Source organism: Taurulus bubalis, assembly GCF_910589615.1.
Source record: "Taurulus bubalis genome assembly, chromosome: 16".
Lineage (NCBI taxonomy): Eukaryota > Metazoa > Chordata > Actinopteri > Perciformes > Cottidae > Taurulus > Taurulus bubalis.
Window position 1 is genome coordinate 15,712,829 of NC_136604.1, and position 19,162 is coordinate 15,731,990.

Consider the following 19,162-nt stretch of genomic DNA (forward strand, 5'->3'; position numbering starts at 1 on the left):
TTTGTGAAATAAACATATGTATCTGTGTTTCTGCTGCATTGATATTAACTTTTTTTAAGTTCATAGTCATTCTGATAATTGTATAGCAGTACTTTTATTATCTTTCTTGCCTCGAGTTAGATTGCAAGATCGATACCACCTGCAGTGATGTTAAACAACCTGCTTTTGCAATCGGTGTGTGTGTCATCACTTGTGTCTGGGTTTGGGTCACAGCAGTAACTGTCTTCCTGAGGTACGACACACATCGCCCACACTGTCTGTTTCTCATCTTCCAGCACTGGAAACCTCTTTTTTCTTTCTTTCAGCCCAACTCCCAGCTGAACGGTCATCTGATCCTCAGAGGATTCACAGTCTTCTCTGTATTTCATTCCCTGGTCTCAGCGTGTTTCTACTTGACTTTTATGTTGGAGTCCAAACCCAGCTGTAAAATGTCTTCTCCCTTCTTCCCTTTGCTGAAACGCTTCCATATTTTCCCCTCTTCTAACTTGCCTTCTTCAACAAATTGTTTCCGTTCAGCTTTCCAGTCATTCCTCCATGTTTCTTGTCGTCAACTGTTTTTTTTTTTTTTTCGTGATTTGTAACTCTGTGCCTCTCTTCATTAGCCTCTGTGCTCATGGGGAACTGTACTTCTTCTTTTCTCTCTGCTCGTCCTCTTTCATGTCTTTTTTCACTCCGAATAAAGAAGAACTGTTAATGAGCCGTGTATGAAACCAAGATGGCCCTTATTTCTCCTTTCGTTGTTGTCTATCTGATGCAATGAATTGTAATGGCAACACTGTTTAAAGGGATGCACTCCACATTCAACAGGAAACAACAGTTTGCCAAAGATGGATGGATTTTTTGGAGCCATTCCTGGGAACATTTTTAGTTCCTATGAACTGCAGCAGAGCTGCCAGTGACTGCGAATAGAAACTATATGTTCGAAGGTTTGAGAAGAATTTTGAACATTTAGATACGTACATTTCTTGAAACAAATTGGGCAATAGTTAGGGCTGAAACAAGAACTAGGTTACGGTGCTGTCAAACTGGAGAAAACCAGACTGAATACTATTTCTGTGAATGCTCTTCAAAGCTATTGGATTCAGCGTGTCTGAATATGATTTGAGCGAGTTTTGGCCATGAAACTGTCAGTATTAGTGTCTAAACATAGACAGAGACAAATCTTGGACCAATGTGAAGCCAAATATTTTAGTAATAATGAGGTCATGTTCAGGAAATAATGCGAACGAAAAAAAGGCTTGACTTTTTTTCTTCTTTTTCCCGCCCTTTCTTTCGTTCTTTTAATCTCTTCTTCCCGTTTCTTTCTATCTACCAACAGGAGATTTTTGCCTCAAAGGATCTGGCAGAGAAAGTAAGCCTCACATTTCACACACAAACACACACTTGATTTTACAGTATTGGATTCATTGGATTTCAGACCAAGACGGTCAAGCAAGAAGCCTCAAGCTCCTTCAGTCCGAACACATGCACGTGTTTTGGAGTTGAAGCCTCAAAACGTATAGAGTCCAAGAAGCATATGGGTAGATACACTTATTTTTTGCTAAAATTTTAATCGGACGTGTGTGTCTGTACACCTTTTATCAGGGTTCTTACGGTCATGGAAAACCTGGAAAAGTCATGGAATTTTAAAATGGTTATTTCCAGGCCTGGAAAAATCCTGGAAAAAAATGTAATCCCAAAAGTTTTGGAAAAGTCATGGAAATGTGTTATATTCATGTGTTCATGTCAGTCATTTACGCTGAGTTTGCTCTGTTCACAAATAGAATATGAAACTCCAGACGCTTCATTATGTTGCTCTTGTGTGTGCTTTCTAATGCAGCTGGCCACCTCCCCCCCTGACTTCCTCAATGTAGGTTATTACCTGGGTTGGAGAACTCGGTGTGCCACTGCCACTGGAGCGAACACTTGCAATGGAACACAATTGACTTTTCTTCTGTTCTGTGAATTTAATGTGGACAAATTACACAGGAGAGGCTTTTTTTTCTAGGGTAAAAATAGGCATGGTACCCAAAGGAATTCATTATCAATACAACCTGTTAACCCCGTAGCACCATTTGCAACACAAAAACCAACACATATAACCGAGCAGGGCCGTGTGTTAATGTGATAATGGGAATACATGGTCTGAATAAGGGGAAGATTTGGCTTCTGCTGCACAATCCTAAAGCTCAGTTAGAAACCAATTTTCATCCCACTGTTCATGTCTTGCTGCTTCAGCTTGTTCTGCTCCATAAGTGGCGTCATGGTTATGTGAGTCAGAAGGCTCACCAGGAATCTATTAGTACAACGGGCTTTTCCAAAGATAAAGTTTCAGCATTTATCTTTTGCCATTAGATTAAGAGTCAGAGTAAGCAATGCTTTTGAGAAAGTGGCACTTAAACCCAAACAAAATAGTTTCTTCATATATTTAAACATACATCCCAGGCAAGTAGTAATGCATGTTTATGCTGTAATTCAATATGTGTTAGAGTGCTGGATATTGCCCTTGATCTGTCAAGTCCTGGCTGCTAGAGAGACAAAAGGAGCCCATTGGGATGTTTAATACCAAAAAACAAGACTCAATGACATCATTTTGGTGCCAAAATACAGCCTGTCTTTTGAGATGTTTATGCTCATAAATGAGCATAGCTGTTGGCATGCATGATGTAGAATTACCACCTGTGTATTGGGATGTTGGATGTCAAAACCTGAGCCTATTTATTTGGATGTGAAATATTAACATGGCACTACGGACTAGGATATTTGTGCCAAAACGAAACGTTGTACCCGGGTGTCAATTTAATAGACTAACACTAACACTTAAGGGTGCACACGTCGATATTTATATATTGTCAACAGATGAAATGGCGTTGCATGATAAAGAGTGCGTGAGGTGATCCAGATGCAAAACATCTGGAAGGAGGAACCAACAGCCAGGGAAAAGAGAGAGAGAGAGAGAGAGAGAGAGAGAGAGAGAGAGAGAGAGGTCAGAGGATGACTGATGGTCCTGCACATAACCTGAGTGAAAAGAGAGGACAAGATACACAAGGAGGACGGTACACAGTGTGGATGCTCATGCGTTTGTGGGACAACAAACATTCAGAGAGTTAGATAGATGCTGTTAGTTTTCATAAAACAACTGTATGAACAGTATAAATACAACAAAACCTGATGGATATGCCAACTTAATATGCAGTGAGCACGGTATGTATGATCTGCAGAGATTCTCATTTCTGCTCTTTTAATTGAGAGTAGTAAAGACGGCATAATGTGTTTGGCTACAAGGATATCGTTAATGCCATTTCATAATGCACAGCGAAAGTGTTCTGCCCTTTCACAACAAGCAGACTTTTCCATTATAAAAGCTGGATGTAGATAATAAACAATAAAGGCAAGGCTGCTGAGGTTTTAAGTGGAACTATATCAGGACTTGACTCAGCCCACAGCCAGACAAGAGCTCGGAACGAGTGACTCGTCATTGCTGCTGGTCGAGCCAGTCATTGATAGATTTGTAGCTCATAGGGGGGATGGTGGGGGGAGGGAAGGAAGAGAAGAGGGAGAATTACACATTGTCTCGGTGCTGTTACTACCACCCTTTTGGCATATCGGCAAGCTCACAGTCACTGCTTCAATATATGCAAACTTTCTGGCGTTCGAAAGCATGACTCCCAGAAACACCGGGTGGGGGGATTCAGCTTTAATTACTCGCTTCTGTCAACGAGGGGAAAAAAAGCGCTCTGGTTATTTATAATGGTTTGCCTTATTTGGTATGTGTTTGAGTGCGTGTGCCCTCCTGTGATGAGCAGCTGGTCTCCTCACTCCTGTGCGGTGGGAATCCGACTTTCCTATTGATCTCCGTCTCCCACGGGAGCTGCGTGTGTGTTTTCTGAGTGCATTTCTACCTGTTTGTGAGTGTGTGCGCCATTCGCCCACCTCCCATCCTTCTTAGCTGTGTACTGTAGCAGCACAAGGGTTCGGCACAATTTTGTTTTGTGCAACAGTGTCACCACCTGGCGAATACATGAACTACAACCCATTTTACTTCACAAACTTGAACTCAGCCGCACGACACGTTCGGTGAATCTCCAATATAATCATGATCTCTCTCTGTGTCTATATGTATGTAGTGTGCTAGTTGTTTTTTTCTGAATAGGGAAGGAAATGCAATGATCCCTGATCTTTACGTTCACGTGTTTCATAACATGTTATAAGTAGGCCACTGCAGAGTTTGTAACTGTGTGTGTGTTTGTGTGTGTGTTGCAGTTAATTGCTGGCTTTAAAGGAGAAAAAGGCGAAAGGGTGAGTATAAAAGACACAATGCACAGACACATACATCTGTGTGTGTAGTCGGACTAATATCAGCGGAATGTGTGATGTCATTACATGTGCTCAGACATGCCTTGTAATGAGCACACACACACACACAGGCACACACACTTTGATGTCCCTGTAGTCTAATATAGTGCTGGCTTTGGGACCATCCACCATCGAGCTGATATTCTCCACTAGCTGATTCTGTTCCTGACCCACAAGCAATCGTTCTTCTTTTCTGCCTCCCTCTCCATCTTAGGGTGTCGGCTGTTCTGGCTCCCATTCAGCTCCAGTAAGTAACTTTCTCATTGCTTCTCACTATCCCACAGTGCCTCGTTTTGCAGAAAAGCATTGTGTTATCTTTTTGGCATGCAACACAGTATGAACTTGAAAATTGGCCAACAAGTGATCTGCGATAATACATGCCAACTAAGTGTCTCTAACCCCAGTGCACAGAGGGACCCAAGGGCCAGAAGGGAGAGAGAGGCGAGCTGGTGAGTGCCAATCTTCTGCCACAGGTTACAAAACCACATCCCACTGCCTTCAGACCTCGCCAACCCTTCAGCTATTTTGTTTGAGCCTTGTTCAACATTCTCATCTTCAAGCATCGGCTCCCAAAATTAATAATGCAGTTGGAATGAGTGTGTGCCGAGACTTTGGGTGTGCATGAATTTATTCATGCAGGTATCTGTGAGTGTGTTTATGTATGTGTGTCTAAGTATATGTTTGATGTGTCTAATTCAAGTATATATGCATCTGTATGTACCTGCATGGCCATGTTTCTCTGGTTGTGTGTGTGTGTGTGTGTGTGTGTGTGTGTGTGTGTGATGTCTCTTTGCAGTATGGTCATTGATCTGAGCCTTGTTTCCATTCCTCCTCTCCACAGGCACTGCCTGCCAACTGGGGTGAAACAGCAGGGTACAAGGTGAAAGGTTTCAGAGATCTTCAGTGATGAATAATAATGAAGATGCGGCCTCTTAATGTTTATCCAATTAAAATCTAACCCTTTATTATTTTAAGTTGTCTCTTTTGTATGTTTCTCACCTCGTTTTACTTTGTCTACGTCTAGGGAGAAAGGGGTCAGAAGGGAGATATCGGTGCACAGGGCCTTACAGGCACTCCAGGGAAGGATGTAGGTTCTCTTTTTTTTGTGTTTTATGTATTTTGTCTTTAGTATCTGTAAGAGAATCAATGAAGGCATGGTATTTACTTTGAGGTTTGGTAAAACAGTTTTTTTCATCTTTATTTGCATTCACACAAATGCTCAAAAGAGAGGATGCACTCACAAACACACTGATACAGCTACACACACACATGCACTTGCCAGGGCCACCATTATCAGGCAAAGAGCGGATATTCAGTAAACTTATATGGTATTACTCTTTAAGCTAAGACTCCCATTGATATCTGCTCTCTCCACTCCACTCTCCCATGGCGTTAAGTCGGCCCGTTAATGCCTGTTAGATTAGGCTAGAGCAACAAAGCCAGCACAATCAATGCTGCCTCATTGACTGTGCTGTTCGTCTCCCACACAGGCAGGCACCTATTCAGCAAGACTTAAACCTTTTAATCTTCCCAGTTCAGCGCAGTGATCCTGTAGACGCATGAAAAGTTTTGAGGAACAAATTACAACATGAGTGCGCTTTTGAGAATTTCCGCTGGTTTTTGGCATCAGACACACACACACACACGTTTAGCTGTTCACCGGGCTAAGTGCTTGTCGTGGACAGATGGATTTGGTTGAGGATCGCTTTTCTTAAGCCTGCCAGCCATCTGGTATTGTGAATATGAATGTGCTTGTTTATGTGACTTGAATCAGGCAGCCAGAAAATATTGCATATGCATCAATGAAGACGATGCATCTTACAGACTCCACAATTCCGTTTTTTTTCCAATTCCATTCGGAAAATGTCAAATGAATGAGGGAAATCAACAGGTGCCTTGAACAATTTACGACATTTGGAGATAGATTTTTGGTAGAGCTTGCTTTATTATTCCGGGCTGACACTGATGATGTCACTGACTGTAATGATGCTTTCACTTCCCTTTCTGTCTGTCACCATTTCCCAGGGTCGAGGAGGGTCCATTTGTGTGGCCGGCCCCAAGGGACACAAGGTCTGTCTGCATTAAGTCTGGGAGTTTCTACCATCAATCTATCTGTCACATGCATTCAGTCCAGTGGATTTAATAGAGCTGTGTGCATCTTGTTTTCCCAGGGTACCCCAGGTTTGGTGGGTCCCGAGGGGTTGGCTGGGGAGCCAGGGAAGCCCGGATTTCCAGGCCCTCAGGGATTTGGAAAGCCAGGCCCACCAGTAAGTGTGTGTTTTGCTGCGACTAGCAGCTTTATAGCTCAGTTATAATGTCCAGAAAAATGTACCAGAAAAATGTCCCCAGGAGGCTGGAATTTGGCATCGGAGGTCAAGTGAGTGTGAGGTTATGTGCGTGAACTCATAAATGTGTAGTGCATGCACGTACGTGGTCGCAGCTATTGCAAATTAGTAATAGAGGAGGAAATAAAGGAAATAGGAGGAAATAAAGAAACATATATTCACCTATTGGGTGGTGGAACCACATTATCTTAATGTCCTTACACTCGTCTTAGCGATGGTCTCAGTTTGACTTTTATTAGACTCTGCTCTGTAGTACAGGGCAGGACTTTGCAGAACCTACTTTTGGTGCCGCATTCATTGTCCATGACAGAAGCCTAAAAGTGTCACAAGAAAACTTATGTACATTTATTTCCTGGCAGGGCCCTCCTGGTAATCCGGCTGATGCAAAGGGAGACAAGGTAGGTCCACCTCTCGGCACATAAGAGTATACAGTATAATCCATGTATTCCATTCATCACTGATTGAGACAAACATGTCAACATGTGCACTCTATTTTATGACTCAGCCAAGTTAAAGGCAAACATACTTTTGAAGGGTAGTTTTCAGGTTACGTGTAATAATATTCTGAAGACAAATAATGTGACTTGTGTCAACAGGGAGATACAGGACCTCAGGGAGAAGATGGATTCCCAGGAGATCCAGTGAGAGACTCTTTTAAACATTGATTGATATTTGGCAACATCTGCATGAGCTTCCAATATACTGAGCTGATACATCAGTGTTTGACTGGGAATCTGCTGTTTTCATAGGGACCAAGAGGACCAACGGGCTTTAAAGGAGAGAAGGTACCTTTTACACATTGTCTTTCATCTCTTAATCTACATGCATGTGTGCTCTCTCATCCACATACTGTGACTTTGGCTCGTGTTCAATCCTCAGGGTGACGCATGCGAAGTGTGCCCCATGCTGCCTGCAGACATGGGCAACACAGTGGCTCTGCAAGGGAAGCAAGGCCATAAAGGAGAGCCTGGATTACCGGGGATAGGAGAGAGAGGACTGTCTGTAAGTACGACAGTTTGAACGTCCTGTAATATCAAACTGCTATGTATGCTGAACTGGCCCGGAGTGCTCAGTTTAACATTTTTATGAGTTTCCTACATGTTTTATTGGAGAGTCGTTTCAGCTGTAGCTGACGTTTGAACCTTGAGCACTTGTTTGATAGTGGATATATTTTATTTTCCATATCACTCTGAAGGAAGGTATGGCGATTATTTATAGCTCGGGGTTGTATTTGCCCTTGTAATTCTCCCAGCAGCTCAAGGAGAAAAAGCGTGATATGCTGTCAAAAGTGTATCCTCCCAGGCAAAGATCATTTCCTTAATGCAATCTAAGCACATCTGTTTCTGTTTCTTTCTTTCCGGTGAGTCTGGACACAGCATACTGTGCATTGTGTTTCTCTTTCTGTTCATTCTACATCTTCCCACTTACCCCAGCAGGTGAAATGGGGAATGATTTGTGTGGAGGTGGGTGGGGGGGTAATATAAATCTAGAGCCTTATGAGATTCTCTGTGCAACGATTTCCAATAACGCCAGCATCCATCTGTCATACCTGGTTAGAGCAGAGGGAGAAGGAGGCAGAGCATCACACAGAGAGAGAGAGAGAGAGAGATGACCTCACTGTATCAAAGTTGAACTAACAATACTGATGGTTCATCCCCGCTCCTCTCTTCTTTCCCGATATTTACCAGGGACCTCTGGGTGCAGATGGCAAGGCAGGACAGAAGGTACAGAGCGCCTCCCTCAGTCACTTACAGCTCATGGTTCATTCATATTCTGTGGAAGCGCGACCTATACACACTCATCTGCATTCCTACACGTTTAGATATGCTAACATCAGCAGTGCAGATGCAAACTAGCTAAACAAAACTCCACATAGAGACACCAAAGTTCACACACACACACACACACACACACACCCACATGTGCATGAATTCAAACCCACTCCAGTCCACGCACCCACACCTACCCACTCACACACTACTGATATATATATATATATATATATATATATATATATATATATATATATATATACTCCAACATATGCCTATTTGCACCCCTGTATGCTTCCGATGCCGAGACACCGCATCTCGAAGCAAATAAATTCGTCAGACTGAGCTCCAACTCCTTTGCCATCTTGGGTGTCTAATTTTAATTTCTTTTGGCAGGGCGAACCAGGATCAGGTGGCTTCAAAGGAGAAAAGGTCAGCTTTTAATCGGGCTTGGTGTTAAACAATTTCTTCTTTTAGATAACTTTATTCAGCCGTCAGCGAGATAAAGTACCCTAATTAATGAGCTTCACATTGTATGTATCGCTAAAGCTGCACGCATGATTTTTCATGGCGCATTCGTTGCGCCTGTCTTGGAGCACCAGAACATTTCTAAGCATGTTCATTTAGTTTGGTTGTATTTGAATGAGCTTTCCGATGTGGATAATTATATGGAGACAAATGTCTGATCCTCCTCCAATCTGCCGACATGCTTCAGGGAGAGTCGTGTTCTGTGTGCCCGACTCTCGGAGAGTTGCTCCCGAACCTCGTCCCCGGTGTCCAGGCCCAGACCCTGCAGCTGAAGGGAGCGAAGGGAGAGCCTGGGATTGGACAAAGAGGAGAACAAGTAAGTCTGTACGGGGAAGAATGAATGCTATTCTAGAGCGAAATGAAAAGCAAAGCCGAACAGTAAATAACAAGCAAGACATAACAATAAGTTTAATGATGTTATTGAAAGGAAACAATTTAAGTAAACTATAACACAAATGGTCGAAAAAAAACTGATTAACTGGGGTAATGGTTTTTATGGTTTTATTAACTTCAGTGTGTTTGCTTGCATGTGATGAGCACCTTTTATTAAAATGATGTATCGGTCAATTTTGTCTGCTCCACAGGGAGAGCCAGGAAATGCAGGATCCCCTGGCCTTGGAGGAGAAAAGGTAAGTGATGTAACATGAAAAGAAACAGCGCTGAGAGGCGGTAACCTCAATAGTAGACAAGGCTTACATAAGGGGAACTCACTCAGTGGGATGCTGAATGGGGCTCATAATAGACTTCATGAGGAAGATAATCACAGCAGTGTGCTAATTTTAGGGCCTAAAACTGTCCGCCAAAGGGATTTTACTCAGCAGGGAACTTATTAGTGAAAGCTTAGGTAGTGAAAAACCCAAAGCATGTGACAAAGCTGCCTGTAGGCGGCACCTTACTATGAAATGTGAATTACCAATTTATGAGTCCTATCAATTTGTGAAATTTAGATACTGTAGTGGTTTCTTTTTTCATCTTTTACTTGTCTGCAGGGTAGCGCAGGCAGCAAAGGAGCTGACGGTAAGCCGGTAAGTTCAGACTCAGCTCCTCAAAACAGAATGTCTTGCATCCCTCTCTAAATCGGTTATGTTAAATTGCTTTTTTTTCTCCATGTGACAGGGAAAGTCTGGACCAAGGGGGCCCAGCGGCAAGGATGGACACAGAGGCTCACAGGTAAGAGGGCAGTGACCGTGAGAAGCAGGATCTTCGAGGGATTTTTTAGCTCCAAATGTTTGCAGACTAAAAAGTGTAGACTTTTCATTAATTAGTTTATTCTCAGGGACAATGCACATCGCTTAACTGTTGTACCTTAGCCAGATGTTAAATTAGCCGTTAAAACACACACAAAATAGAACCGGAGAAAGCTTGTATAGTAAAGTATTTCTGTTTTGTTAATAACTACTTCAGCACTTAATTACATAATTATATACCAGATTTCTCGATGCTAATAGCTAATTATGCACTCTTGAACTGAAAGGGGATATTGAATATTTTTCCCAATGATATGCGACTTATGCACAAGTCTCTCACAATTATGTTTAGAAACCCCCCATTTGACACTTTATCTCATTTTAATATAAAATTATCTTTTGACAGGGAGAGCAAGGGCTTCCAGGTTTCGGTCTTCCCGGCCTTAAGGGTGAGAAGGTAAGTGTCGACGTATGTATTGCTTTTAGCTGTATTGTCACGCAAACTTAACCCTCCTGACTTCCTGCCCTTCGATAGGGTGAGTGTGGTCAATGCCAGCCGTCCGAGGTTGGTAGCGGACCAGCCGGCATAAAAATGATAGATGGAGCAATAGGCAAGCCGGGCGAACGAGGCCTTCAAGGTCCGCCCGGACCTCCAGGACTCGGAGCTGATGGCAAACAGGTACGACTGCTCAGTAAGACAAATCTGGATCGCACAAACACAGAGAAACGCACTGTATGAATTGTCCGATGAGAAAAGGTCAGGGCTTCTCTTCTTTGGTCCCTCTTCAGGAGGCACTAAGATGTTCTCTTTGCTCCTAAAGCCAAGAACAAAAAAACGGAATTATGTATTCCCTGCTGCATATATTAGTGTATATATTATTGTATATTTTGCTACCATTTGTTTTATTTTGTTACATATTGGATTTTTTTGCGTGTTATTGTTTATTAATCTCATGGCTGTGTATTTGCTCTTTTACAAACTGAATGAAACAAAGCAACTTGACTGAATTAACATAAAACAGTATTGTAGTTTACAAGCAAGCACATGTAGATCCAAAACAATATTTTATAGAATCCTTTAGCAGTTCAGTTGAGCTTTAGAAGTCTTGCAAAAACCAACATAATGATATGTTTTTAATCTGAATTAATGACAGAAATGTGTCCATGTAAATTCCACAAAACCAAAGAAGCTTCCTGCTTTCCTATTACGTTGCAGTGCTGAAAGATTTCCCCCGCGAGCGAATCAACCAAGACACTTATTGTACAAATAGGACATGCAGGGATTCTCCGCTTACTGCAGAATTGTTATTTAGTGAAATTAATCTCTGTCTGCTTCTGTCATGCCTCCCAATTACATGCCATGTGTCTCTGTGGTGAGATCCATTTCATTATAATTTTCATCTGAATGGACAGAGGCTTCCACGCTACTTGCAAATGACGGCGCTGCACCTTTGAATGTGTCTCGCATACCTGTGTGCATTTGTACATCACCTTCTATTTGCCTACACAGGGTCCACCAGGTCTTGCTGGTGCAAAAGGAGAAAAGGTATGTCTGTTACATGTATATAAATGAACCCAAAAGGACTAAATAACCTATTGGAGAAACTGGAGTTAGACTATTTGGAGTTTGGCTGTCAAACTTTCTTCACTAATTTGACATCTACTGGGACAAAGGGTGTCTGTGTGTGAAAATCACCCTAAATGGTATTGTCTAATATTCCCCAAGGAGCCCAGGCACTCTGCTTTATTTCAGGTCACAAAGTCTGTCTCTCGGAGCGTTCACATCACTTTACTCGAAAAAAAACTGGGAAATAAATCTGTCATCAACGGAGAGAGGCTCCTTTGAATTAACTAGAAGCTCTTCCACATTCCCTTTGCCTGGACATCTTAGCAAAGTCAGACAAAAATATATTTTTCTCATAATTAAAAATAAATAAATAATGTAAACCAAACAATTCCAATAAAAGACTTACGTTTGATGTCAACTGATATTCTGAGTATTTTAAATGTAGCATTTTTGTATAGTTTACTTTCTAGCAGTCTTCGTCTTCACTGCCTTTGTTGGCACATTACCTCCACAACTTTTGATCAGTGGGATATTGCACAACTAATTGTGTTGGTGTTTACGTGCCCGATAAAAAAACACATAATAAAACAAGGACCCACTCGTAAAAACCTTTCTCGATAGCACCACCCTATAGTGGTCAAAAACTCTACATGGTATCTTTATTGTAATCATTATGAGAGCTATAGAGTTGACTGTTAGGCCCTCTTATCATCATGTTTCAATATAACCAGGGTGAAGAAGGTGATCAAGGAGAGAAAGGACTCAACGGAGCTCCTGGAGTCCCAGGACTGCCTGGAGAATCTGGTCGGGATGGACTAATGGGCTTGAAGGGAGCAAAGGTACAGAGTAACTTTGCTGCGCCTCAGTTGCATCTTCTGACATTTATTGCATCAATTGTAAATGGCTTGCAGTATTAAAAGTAGCAGCCATGTTTTCTGCATAGCATACGATAGAGATCCACAGGGAGTTGGGTTTGTTTTGAGTTTGAATTCATTTAGCTGTTGTCTCTCCATCCTTGGAGACGTCAAATAACAAGTGCTATCTTCGATACCACTTGTCCCACTTTTGGACCAATGATGGTATTCCAATGCGGAACATTAACATTGATTGTCTAAATGGAGGACCTATCCTTTTTTCAACTTCAGTTTTAATCCCCCAAAAGGTTCCTGGATCATGGTTTGGATTTGTTGTTTTCTCAGGGCGATGCTTGTACCAGCTGTCCTTCTACGGGCACTGCAGTGGGTGATGGTGTTGCGGTGCAGGGCCCCCAAGGAGAGAGAGGAGACCCTGGTCCCCCAGGGGAAGGGAAGCCTGGCAGAAATGTTAGGGAATTTGAAATTAATTTATTCATAATATACATATAATGTATTATATATATATATATATATATATATATATATATATATATATATATATATATATATATATATATATATATATATATATATATGTGTGTATATATATATATATATATATATATATATATATATATATATATATATATATATATATATATATATATATATATATATATATGTGTATATATATATATATATATATATATATATATATATGTGTATATATATATATATATATATATATATATATATATATATATATATATATATGTGTATATATATATATATATATATATATATATATATATATATATATATATATATATATATATATATATATATATATGTGTATATATATATATGTGTATGTGTGGGTGTACTTCTGGCTCTCTATGCTAGGAACATTGTTGATGATCAGCTTACATGTTTTCTCTTTAGGGAAAACCAGGCTTACCAGGTGTGCAGGGGCCTTCTGGTCCCAAAGGAAGAAAGGTGTGAATGTCTAATGATTGTATTTTTATGTCTATAAATACATACAGAGGATTATGTCAAATCATGTATCACATATTCTAATGTGTTCTCTTGTGCCCCCGTAGGGAGAAGTTGGAGTTGCAGGAGTTGGCATTCCAGGACCACAAGTAAGACTGATGTGCTCACATCTGGAGTTTGATGTTGACAGCTGATGCAGCTCTGTCATACAAAGTATACACACAGCTGCGCTGTGATCTCAGTAATGAACACCATATCCACGATATTTGTGCTTTCCTGTCTCTTTGAACTGAAGATACATTCATGAGGTTGTAAATTACTATCTAAAAATAACCCCAGGCTGTTCTCTCTGAAATCATGTGAATCATTGTGGAATCTTTAATTATTTTTTGACACAGGGAAGCTGACATACTACTTATGTAACTTACTAGTTACATAGGTTAACGTATGCCGTAGTTACATAAGTTAAGTTACATTAGTTAACTTATGTAACATAAAATAAGTCAAGAAATGAATAGCGTTCTCCTGGGTGAAAGTCTTGTGTTTCTTTGATCCATCCATCCAGACCTCCTCCTTACATGGACAGATCTATTGCCAAGCATGGGTTTACATTGGAAATAGTTGAAAGCTAAAGCTCCTGCCTTTTTTTAATGTTTTATGTTTTTTATTTTTGTCGTAGGGTGAAGAGGGACCAAGAGGGCTCTCAGGACTTGTAGTAAGTTAATCTCATGTTTCTCAAGTCCAACGCTTCTACACTACATTTTCAGATTTTGGTCTAATATGTGTGTTTTGTGCAGGGACCTCCTGGAACCAGTGGATTGAGTGGACCTGTTGGCCCTGCAGGGGAAAAGGTAGTATAAAATAGAGAGGTGGAAGCCCAACTTATTGTTGCAATATGCAATAAAATGCACCTCATTGTTTGAAGACAATGAAACCATGAGATACTAAGAGTTTTCTCTTCTTAGGGCTCTGTAGGAGAAGCTGGTCCACCAGGACCACGTGGGCCTGAAGGCACTGGAATAACAGGCCCCCCGGTACGACATTAATACATCTTTTGCATATGCATATAAGCGTGAAATGTCATACTGTTACATTGTCTAACACTGTTTCTTATTTACTTTTTCACTCAGGGTAGAGATGCAACCCCCGGGTCTAATGGATCACCAGGGGCCGATGGCAGACCTGTAAGTTGTCTCATTCCTTTAATGTCGGTTTCTTATTTGCATGTATTTGTACATGTGCATCAACAATTAGAAGAGAATATTCTATTTCAGGAGCAAACTTGAGTTTTTGCATCAGTGTTAGCGTCTGTTTCGAGTTTTAATTTTCTTTGAGCTTCTTTTGGGAATTGTCCTTGATTTCGGCGTCATTTGTAACCAAGGATGTCTGCCTCGATCCATAACAGAGGCAATGTCTGCTCCCATCTCATCCTCTGTCCCCTGATCTACACTCAGCTCACTGCCCCGTGAGCTTTCTTCTGGAACAACAAAGCAAGAGTAACTAAGTGCTTGTTTGCGTGTCTGTGTGTGTGTGCTTGTCCCCTTCTCTTGCAGGGACTTGATGGAGCTAAGGGGGACAAGGTAAGTCTACCGTTTTGTTTGGATGAAGGGATCTGGAGGGGTTTGAATAAAAGGGGGTGGAACAGATGGTAATCACAAGAGATGGTTCCTCTCATCTCTCACACACACACACACACATGCTCTCACACACACACACATACACACACCAGCCTCGAGCCACAGATAGAGTAGCAGCGAAGGTGACGAGTGTACTGTTGCTGGCAGACGAGAGGCGTTTCGAGGTCTTAAGAGAGAAAGTTTGTGAGACTATTAATTACCGCATTCATCAGAGCCACCAGTCCAGATTGTGACTGGGAGAGATGAAGAAGCAGTGGAGGCAGTGCTTAAAGGGTTGCGAGGGTTATGAGATGTGACACAGTTAAAGAGGAAGAAATTGAGAGAAACTAAAATAATGACAAAATAGTTACTAATTTGCCGAGGACTTTGAATCTTTATTCAGTGTATGTATGCAGTCTTGGGCTATGCTGGAGAGCGTATATGCTCTAAAAAACAGACTTGGATGTTAAAGGAAAGTCGTGAGAGCGGATGTGTAATTGGGTATATCATTGGCTCTTCATATTACAGCTGTTAGGTGACAGGCACCTTTCTTTGCTTCATAGAGACGTACATTCACTGTATTGTTACACTACATTAAGGTTTTAAGGACAAATTCATCTAATACACGGCAAAAGAACATTCATAGCATTTCGCCCCCTGCCGTTTTCAATGTCTTTGTCATGCAGAAGTATACAAGATTTAGCAGAAATTGCTCAGAACTGACAGCTCAAAGAGTTCTGACTCTTTCTTACACGAACAGTTTTAATGTTGAATGAGGACTCAGTTTGGCAGCATGTGCTCAACATTTTGCAAAGAGTTTCACTTTAGCTATTACATGGGTCTTTTTTATGTCTATATTTCAGGGTGAACCAGGAGAGTGCAACTGCATGGTACCCATACCCTCAGGTGTAGGTGGACCTGTAAGTATACACACACACACACACACACACACACACACACACACGCACTGAAATACACAGATATGTACAGTTCATTTAATCTAGAGATGTGTTGCCTCACCACAGGAGTCAGAAGACACATCGATTTTATTATGTCTCCATAGTATTGAGTTTTCCATATTGAGAAAAATGTACGTTCATGCTCAGTTATTTTCCCTCTGCTTCATTCTGTGCTTTGACATTTGTTGTTCTATTCTAAACTTCACGCTGAGCACTTTCTGTATATTTTACAAGCATCATTGCTGCTCTGATTTTGACAATTGTTTTCTTCCAGGGAGCTCCAGGAACTCCAATAAACACATGGCAGCCCGGGCCTCAGGTCTGATCTGTCACCAGCAGTCCTTGTCTGAGAAGTTTGTTCACAGAATTCTTCACTTGTGTTTGACTATGAATGTGTGTGTGTCATGTGTGGCCATGTCTTTGTGTTATAGGGCCCACCAGGACCTCCTGGCCCTCCTGGCCAACCTGGGGCTCAAGGTGTTTTAGGAAATGAAGGACCACAGGTAAGATAAATGGACAGGAGGATGGCTTCACTGCAGTATAGCTGCTCCATCAGCGCGCAGTAAACTATGATTTCAGCTTGGGCAACTGGGTTACTTAAGAAAGGCAACGCTTTGACATGCTTTGCAACTTGATTGGGAAATAAAGTTGATAATATGCATGTAGGAAATGGAGCAACATTATCTACTGAATGTTCGCAAAGCTTGGTTTAACAAAGGCTTCGATAATCAAAATCCAAAAAGGATAAATGCACTAACCTGTCCAGTGCTTATAGCTTTAATCCATGTGGGAAGCGACTGAGCAAGCTTTGGGAATATCCGTCAAGACATGAACAGTTATTTGAAGGTCTTAAATATAGATCTAAAAACAAATATGCAATGCTTATTTAAAGTACCATTTTGACTAATTTTGTAACTTGATCAGACCTTCAAATAAGGTGTTACTGCAATCTGTGCTGTGGAATTTAAAGGTGTGAGAAAGACATCAAATGTGGTGATGGAAGTGGTCATGTCTTTGACAAACAGTGGCTGAATGCAAAATAGTACTAAGTTTCAGAAAACATGAAAGGAACCGGTTTGATAATTTTGCCCTTTGACTCGGCCTTGACCATTGGTGGAGATGGGAGTGGCTAGACCTCGACTGGCAACAAACCAGTTCAACCCCAGTTCCTTCTTTCAGGGTTTCCCTGGAAACGACGGGATACAGGGGAAACCGGGTTTGCCTGGATACATAGTAAGTAAAATTAGAGAGAAAAGGAGGACAGGTGGCTCCTATCTACTGATTTGAGATTTGGCACCTTATGTATAAATTATGTAAATGCTCAAAACAAGTTGTCAGGAAGTGGTATTTATATTAAAAAAAGGTCCCATACATATTTGACCTGAAAACTTTTTAAATTCACAAATTATTCAGTTGAGGGAACTAAGAAAGTAATAAAAGGTTATTATTTGTAACATTTAGGACAACTATGACTCCGTAATGTGAAAAGACTGTAAGTACATTCATAACAATTATAATTGTTATTAACATCTTTATTGCATCGTTATTTAAGGGAAATGCTGGTAAATAATAAATACTGAGAGTGTGCTGCTGTTGCACTGTTAAAGGATTGCCAGACTTAGGACAGAGCAAGGTGGGTTGCACAACATTAAAAAGGGTTATATTGATATCTGTTCATGATACCTGTGGTAGTATAAGGCTCCTGCATATGGCATAGTGCCAGGGATGTATTACTTGAAACTTGTAAGCATTTTGCAAACACTGCGTATGCATATTCAGCGTTTTAGCCTTTGGTGCATCTGGCCTCAGATCAGTTTGAAACATTCAGAAAGTCTTGTTTGATATTATGGACAAAGCCAGTTTACTGAAAGTAAGTTCAAGGACAACATTAAAGACGAGAAAGGAGGTGGGTTATTGTCCTGTATACGTGTCGGTTTTGTTTCTTTCAAGTCTGCAGATGACTTAATTTCATTAAAGAAACATCAATGCTGATCTCACGCCAGCACTCAAGGGGAACTTCACCTTCATCACAAGAATTAAAGTAATAGTTTAATGGAGGTGTTAAAAAAACAGTGAATCCCTCTGGAAAATGCTTGTAGTTAAACTTTGACTACATACAAACAGCCTTGGTCTGTATATTTAAATACATCCATGGATCATGGGTGAAAAGAAGAGATGCACTGAAACTTGTCTTTGACTTATTGCAGAATAAGTTAATACTTGTACCCAGTGTAATACGTTTGACTACAGTAGAAAAGTTGGAACCCTCTACAATCCATAGATGTCCAGACTTAGTGTGGCCTTAATCTCGGTAGTTAAACCAATCAGTGTCTCTTGTTCTTTCTTCTTTCTGTATTATATCACTCAAAGTGTCAGAATAGCTCTCAAAAGCCTCACAAATTGCTATGTCTTTGAAACATAACAACGTGTTGCTTATAGTAACACAAAGTAAGCAATTTGCCGATCCCTTTAAGTGCGTCAGAAGTGAACATTGCATAGTTATATATAATTATAGAGAACCTTCTTTCCGTGTGCCCGTAAAACAGCCAATAGTGTGCAGCATGGAAAAGCCTTTCTAGCTAATGGCTCCAGTTTGAACAATGTAAAATAGGTTTGTAATGACTTTGAAACCCGGCCAGGTATTATTGACAGACCCTCTCAGTAGAGAAGGTCCCGCTGCTATGATAGGGAGCAGGCCGCCTTCCATGGTGACTGTGATTGGGCTTGTGGAGTGAGCAGTTCTATTTCAAAACTCGGCATGAATGGGCAGTGTTTCTCCATTATGTGTATGTACGATATGTGTGGGCGGAGCCACTCATGTGCGTCTGTCCTGCTTTCTTGGGGCGACATTCTACTCTTTGATTTTAAAACATTTCTGATATATTTTAATTATAGCTACCCAGACATTAGTTGAAATGTTTTTGTTTTTCTGCTGTATCTGCTATGGTTTTGTATATAAGTTCAAATCTGTCATATTTGTCCTTTTTAATGAGAATCAACTACAGC

At 40.9% G+C, this 19,162-nt stretch overlaps 1 protein-coding gene across 1 annotated transcript in view; it reads left to right on the forward strand.

Annotated features, from left to right (window-relative positions):
* col16a1 (collagen, type XVI, alpha 1) overlaps positions 1 to 19,162 on the forward strand; it is a gene marked incomplete at its 5' end in the record, with an annotated part of 52,216 nt that overhangs the window by 18,628 nt on the left and 14,426 nt on the right. The window contains 34 exons of the mRNA XM_079231880.1: positions 1,319 to 1,351; positions 4,107 to 4,157; positions 4,243 to 4,278; positions 4,550 to 4,582; positions 4,740 to 4,784; positions 5,177 to 5,215; positions 5,360 to 5,422; positions 6,361 to 6,405; positions 6,507 to 6,602; positions 7,040 to 7,078; positions 7,277 to 7,321; positions 7,430 to 7,465; positions 7,560 to 7,682; positions 8,369 to 8,404; positions 8,849 to 8,884; positions 9,168 to 9,296; positions 9,565 to 9,609; positions 9,970 to 10,005; positions 10,097 to 10,150; positions 10,574 to 10,624; positions 10,703 to 10,846; positions 11,678 to 11,713; positions 12,466 to 12,573; positions 12,934 to 13,056; positions 13,531 to 13,584; positions 13,689 to 13,730; positions 14,261 to 14,296; positions 14,379 to 14,432; positions 14,547 to 14,615; positions 14,712 to 14,765; positions 15,135 to 15,161; positions 16,061 to 16,117; positions 16,431 to 16,475; positions 16,588 to 16,659. Coding sequence (XP_079088006.1) covers positions 1,319 to 1,351; positions 4,107 to 4,157; positions 4,243 to 4,278; positions 4,550 to 4,582; positions 4,740 to 4,784; positions 5,177 to 5,215; positions 5,360 to 5,422; positions 6,361 to 6,405; positions 6,507 to 6,602; positions 7,040 to 7,078; positions 7,277 to 7,321; positions 7,430 to 7,465; positions 7,560 to 7,682; positions 8,369 to 8,404; positions 8,849 to 8,884; positions 9,168 to 9,296; positions 9,565 to 9,609; positions 9,970 to 10,005; positions 10,097 to 10,150; positions 10,574 to 10,624; positions 10,703 to 10,846; positions 11,678 to 11,713; positions 12,466 to 12,573; positions 12,934 to 13,056; positions 13,531 to 13,584; positions 13,689 to 13,730; positions 14,261 to 14,296; positions 14,379 to 14,432; positions 14,547 to 14,615; positions 14,712 to 14,765; positions 15,135 to 15,161; positions 16,061 to 16,117; positions 16,431 to 16,475; positions 16,588 to 16,659 — 1,992 coding nt within the window. The remainder of the gene's footprint in view (positions 1 to 1,318; positions 1,352 to 4,106; positions 4,158 to 4,242; positions 4,279 to 4,549; positions 4,583 to 4,739; positions 4,785 to 5,176; positions 5,216 to 5,359; positions 5,423 to 6,360; positions 6,406 to 6,506; positions 6,603 to 7,039; positions 7,079 to 7,276; positions 7,322 to 7,429; positions 7,466 to 7,559; positions 7,683 to 8,368; positions 8,405 to 8,848; positions 8,885 to 9,167; positions 9,297 to 9,564; positions 9,610 to 9,969; positions 10,006 to 10,096; positions 10,151 to 10,573; positions 10,625 to 10,702; positions 10,847 to 11,677; positions 11,714 to 12,465; positions 12,574 to 12,933; positions 13,057 to 13,530; positions 13,585 to 13,688; positions 13,731 to 14,260; positions 14,297 to 14,378; positions 14,433 to 14,546; positions 14,616 to 14,711; positions 14,766 to 15,134; positions 15,162 to 16,060; positions 16,118 to 16,430; positions 16,476 to 16,587; positions 16,660 to 19,162) is intronic.